Source organism: Lipotes vexillifer, unplaced genomic scaffold, assembly GCF_000442215.2.
Source record: "Lipotes vexillifer unplaced genomic scaffold, Lipotes_vexillifer_v1.1 scaffold1300, whole genome shotgun sequence".
Taxonomy (NCBI): Eukaryota; Metazoa; Chordata; class Mammalia; order Artiodactyla; family Lipotidae; genus Lipotes; species Lipotes vexillifer.
Genome location: NW_006795011.1, coordinates 1,445,002 through 1,449,527, shown reverse-complemented (window position 1 = coordinate 1,449,527; position 4,526 = coordinate 1,445,002). Strand labels below are relative to the sequence as shown.

At 40.9% G+C, this 4,526-nt stretch overlaps 1 protein-coding gene across 1 annotated transcript in view; it reads right to left on the bottom strand.

Annotated features, from left to right (window-relative positions):
• Positions 1-2,580: 2,580 nt before the first annotated feature.
• Positions 2,581-4,526, bottom strand: part of LOC103077596 (teneurin-3-like) — a 29,866-nt gene continuing 27,920 nt past the window's right edge. Inside the window, exon 3 of the mRNA XM_007467383.1 lies at positions 2,581-2,795. Coding sequence (XP_007467445.1) covers positions 2,581-2,795 — 215 coding nt within the window. The remainder of the gene's footprint in view (positions 2,796-4,526) is intronic.

Here is a 4,526-nt window from a genome sequence, read left to right as displayed (position 1 = left end):
GGCATTCGCTGCTGTTCAATTCATTAATTAAAACAATTTTACTGCTACTACTGTGATTTTTCAAGGATATCAAACCACATTCAAAAATCAAAATAGCATGCATCATCAGTTTTGATTTGCGTCAGTACGCTTTACTTTGATTTCAACTCCACAATTAAAAGAACATCTGGATTTTAAACAGATGCTGCATATAGTCTATATACTTGGAACAAAACTACTTAGAATACAAGTTGTTTTGTAGAAATGGCAATATCCGTGTGACAAGTAGCAAACTGTCAAGCAGTGCCAAAAATCCTCTTAGAATGGAAAATATAAATGTATATAAATACTTAAGTGATAACAACCATGGTGGCGGACTTCATGGCACTCTTAATTCTACTTTCATAATACTAAATTTTTAAAAAGTTTTATTTAAATCATCACTTACTTGTGCTCAAGTGACTTGTAACATATCCGTGACGTGAATGTATTTGATCCAAAATGAAGTATGGAAGCTTTTGCTTAAAGAATGACAAGCTGCTGTTTAAACCATAAACACACACCCGTCAAGGTGATGTAATTATTTTTATATATTGGAAGCTATTTGACTGTATTTTGCAAAGCAGCACTTTAATTCTGACCTTGATTTAGGAAGCATGCAACATATTACTTTTGCTATTTTGACATCCCAGAGCACCTAAAACATAAAATATAATTTCCAACAGTAGGACATGCCGGAATTGACCATCACATGCGAGAAGAGAGCCCATAATGGAATTTATATTCAAGTTACGGTTTAGCATGTGTAGTAAAATCTCATCAAATTCGAATAACACTGAAATACCATTTACTTCTTGCAGCAACGGAATTCCTCCTTAATTCTCACAATCAATTTCCAAAGTAGGCTGAAAGCTGAGAAAGATCAAGCTGGAGCAACGGAGCCAGGCTACAGGCAAAAATCCACCGCTTCCAATGACCTGTGGAAACCTCAACGATTAGCCTCGTGTAGAAAAAGAGCCAGGAGAGGAATGACGTCTGCGTCATGGCTATAGAACCATCACAAGTACGGGACATAACAGGCACTCCACCACCACCGGCAGTTTCTCCCACACTGTTCTAGAACTTAATTGGTGACGGCATAGGTACAAATCCTCCCATTTCTTCTCTCTCACCTATATGCAGGTGCTCAGAAAGAGAAAAAATTGCCCTGCCCACTTTTTCAGAGAACATATTTTGCCCAATGTGGTAATTTGGATGGCAAAATAAAGTTCTCTACTGTGACAGTGATGTAAACATCACTACAACAGTTTATCAAATTGGTTTAAGGGGTATGTCTTCGCGGGCCTCCCACTGCCGTGGCCCCTCCCGTCGCGGAGCACAGGCTCCGGACGCGCAGGCTCAGCGGCCATGGCTCACGGGCCCAGCCGCTCCGCGGCACGTGGGATCTTCCCGGACCGGGGCACGAACCCGCGTCCCCCGCATCGGCAGGCGGACTCTCAACCACTGCGCCACCAGGGAAGCCCGGGGTGTATCTTTTTTTTAAGTATAGTAGCTCAACTTTTAGATTTTATCTATCCATACAGAAAGTAGACTTTAAAACTACTATTTCAAAGGACAAGTAAATTGGTTTTTTGACGTGTTTTAGTCTGGCAAAGCAAGTATCTATTACACTTAAAAATACTGCACATTAATGCTCTATGCTTCTTGTTAGCCAAATTAGCCCTGGAATACTCTAGTATCTGCACAGTTAGTGTGGCATTAGTGAGGTCCTACCACAGGTATATTGCTAAGACCCCAGGTGAGAAATAAAGTCTTCCAGGAGTGATTTATTTTATTGGGTGAACTCACGAACATCCGTTAAATTGCCTTTTAATTGACTGGCTGTCTAAGTAACATGCCTTTGAGGGAAGCACCACTTTTGAAATTTCCTTTGGCCAGGAAGGGAAGGAGCACGTTTAACTCTTTGAAGTCTACAGCCATCAGACTAATTATCAGCACCACTCAGTGTACGTTCATTTAATTACAGTGAATTAAAAAGTATGTGGGGTTTTAGAGAAAAGTAAAAGAGCCAACAAATGGTGACAGAAGTTCCAGGCTATGCAAATTAGCAGTGGGTCTCCTGGAGGAGGCCACTCGCTCTCCCTCATTCGCCAAATGTACAAATACTTGACTAATGCAGACAGAGGGGGAAAATGGAAGCGGGGCAGGGGACACGCTGTGGGCCAAGACTGTGTAGGTACTTGATATCGTGCACCTCACTTAATCTTCACAAACACTTAAGAAGCACATGTAATTTTCCACCATTTACAAATAACAATAAGAGGACACCCTTGTTTGGAACTCACTAGACGCCAGGCACCGTTGTTCTAAGCATATCATATATCCGAGCTCATTTAATCCTCACGACGACCCTATAAGGACTGCACGTCATTTGTGGTCTTCTGCATTTTACCCTCATGGAAACGGCAGCACAGGAAGGTTAAGTCACTTGCCCAAGGCCACACAGCTGGGAGCTGGTGGAGCCAGTACAATCCCAGGTGGTCTGCCCCCATCAACACGTTCTCAACTGTTGCCCTCAGAGGAGGCTCTCGAGGTCCCCAGTTACGACGAGGTGGAAGAGGAGAGCCAACTCCTCTTGGTCTGTCTAGTGTCAAAGGTCATCGGTTCCCAAGGGGCAGAAGAGGGCGTGGAGACAGGCAGATGAAGCAAGACGAAGACCTCCACGTCTCTGGGGCCAGCGGTACAACTGGCCGAGTAGCCAGGCAGAGGTGGGAAAGTTGGGACCTTGAGCTCTGGGTGACTCAGGAGCAAACGGTCTTAGGGGTCGAATGAAAGCGTTTACACCCTGAGCGCTGTGTTTCTGAATCCAGGCACTTCTCATGATACCACACTGCTGGCTGACAAAGAATAATAATACACGCTAGGCTGCTTCTCGGAAAAGATGCACAAATAAACATTTTTTAAAGCTTAACCTTGATGTTTTGAAAAAAAAAAAAAGTTCTTTGTTCCTGACATTTACATAGATATTTGGAATTCAGATCAGATGACTTGCAAAGCTGGAGAGTGGCTGTTCAGTCAGGGTCTTTTAACAATCCATCAGAGACGGGAAAGATGCCTCAAACGAGCCAGAGCATACTGGTAACTTTCCCTTTGATTATGGCATCCCATCACATTTATTTTGTAGTCTCTTACCAGCTTACTAGGACCGCTGCTAATAGGTGGTCACAAACCACTGACCCTCCAGTATTTGCCCCGGAGCACGGCCGTTGACTTAGAAAGTTGTCAGTACCTGTCAAGAGAGGCCCTTCTCCCCCATCCCTAATTCGGAACAAGATTAACATTTGAAATTTGATATGAAGCTCAATATACTGTAATACATTTTTTTCCCTCAAATTGCTGCTTAACATCAACTCCCCATGGTTGGTGAAGCGTTAGTTTTGCAAAAGAATATATTTTATCCCTGGTTTAGAGTCTCTGCTAACACGGAGACGTGTGACATGGTCCGAATGTTCCTTTACTCTCATGGGATGCTCAGGCCATCAAAATTTCATTAGCCTCACAGCAGTTCTAGCACCTTCTTAACTTGAACTGTTGGCCTCCTTATCAATAAATAAATGAAATCTAATCCCTTGTAGTGACTAAACTCTTCTTTGAAGTTATAACTAGAATATCAGTCACTCGGCTTGCATAATTGCACAAATGTTGAATGACATTTTATTTTTTTCTGAGGAAAACAGCCTTATTCACATTATTTCAAATGACAAAAACAGTCAACCCAAACTCCCCTGCTAAACTGGGGGGAAAAAACAAGGCAGTGCCTGGTTTCTCAATTAGGTTCACTTTGGTGAGTTGTTTTATGCATATCCTTCTTGTTTCAACTTATAGTGATATGATAGAACGTCTAAGGACACACGGCAAGCTAACATGAAAATGAATAAAATTTGACAATTTAAATAATCGAAAGTCAAAGGAAAACATAGCTGGAAAAATCAATAATCTTTCAGAGTGACAGCATTTAAGAATACCCGAATTGAATTATTTTAGAAATCTTATATTATAAATATTTGACTAGAAGTAGTAATAAGAGTAGAAATGGGTAATAGATTTGAGGATATTGTTTATAAAGATGTTAGCAGGCCCTGTGTATGATTTTACAAATTTTAGTTTTTACTGTAGCCCAGCTTAAGAAAAAAAGTTTTTTATGTCAGAAAAAACCCCGCAATACTCTTGTTTAATTCCACAATTCAAAATGATAAGGTCTGCTAAATATCAGAAAATTAGGCTTCCCTAGATCTTAATGTAATTTATTACTTTAAATGGAATTTTGCTCTGTCTGACTAATCACTGAAAATTCAGAACAAATAAATGAATCTGCAATGTTCCTATGGACACACATATGAAATCTATGAAATAGCCAGTGTGCAGTAAGAGGTCATCTCTATTTTTTTTCCTCTTTTGTTTTCTTCCCTAAGCTGACCTCATTGGGAGTTCTTAGACCATCAAAATGTTGTTTCAAAAAACAACCACAGCCAAACCTTGGGGAAAGA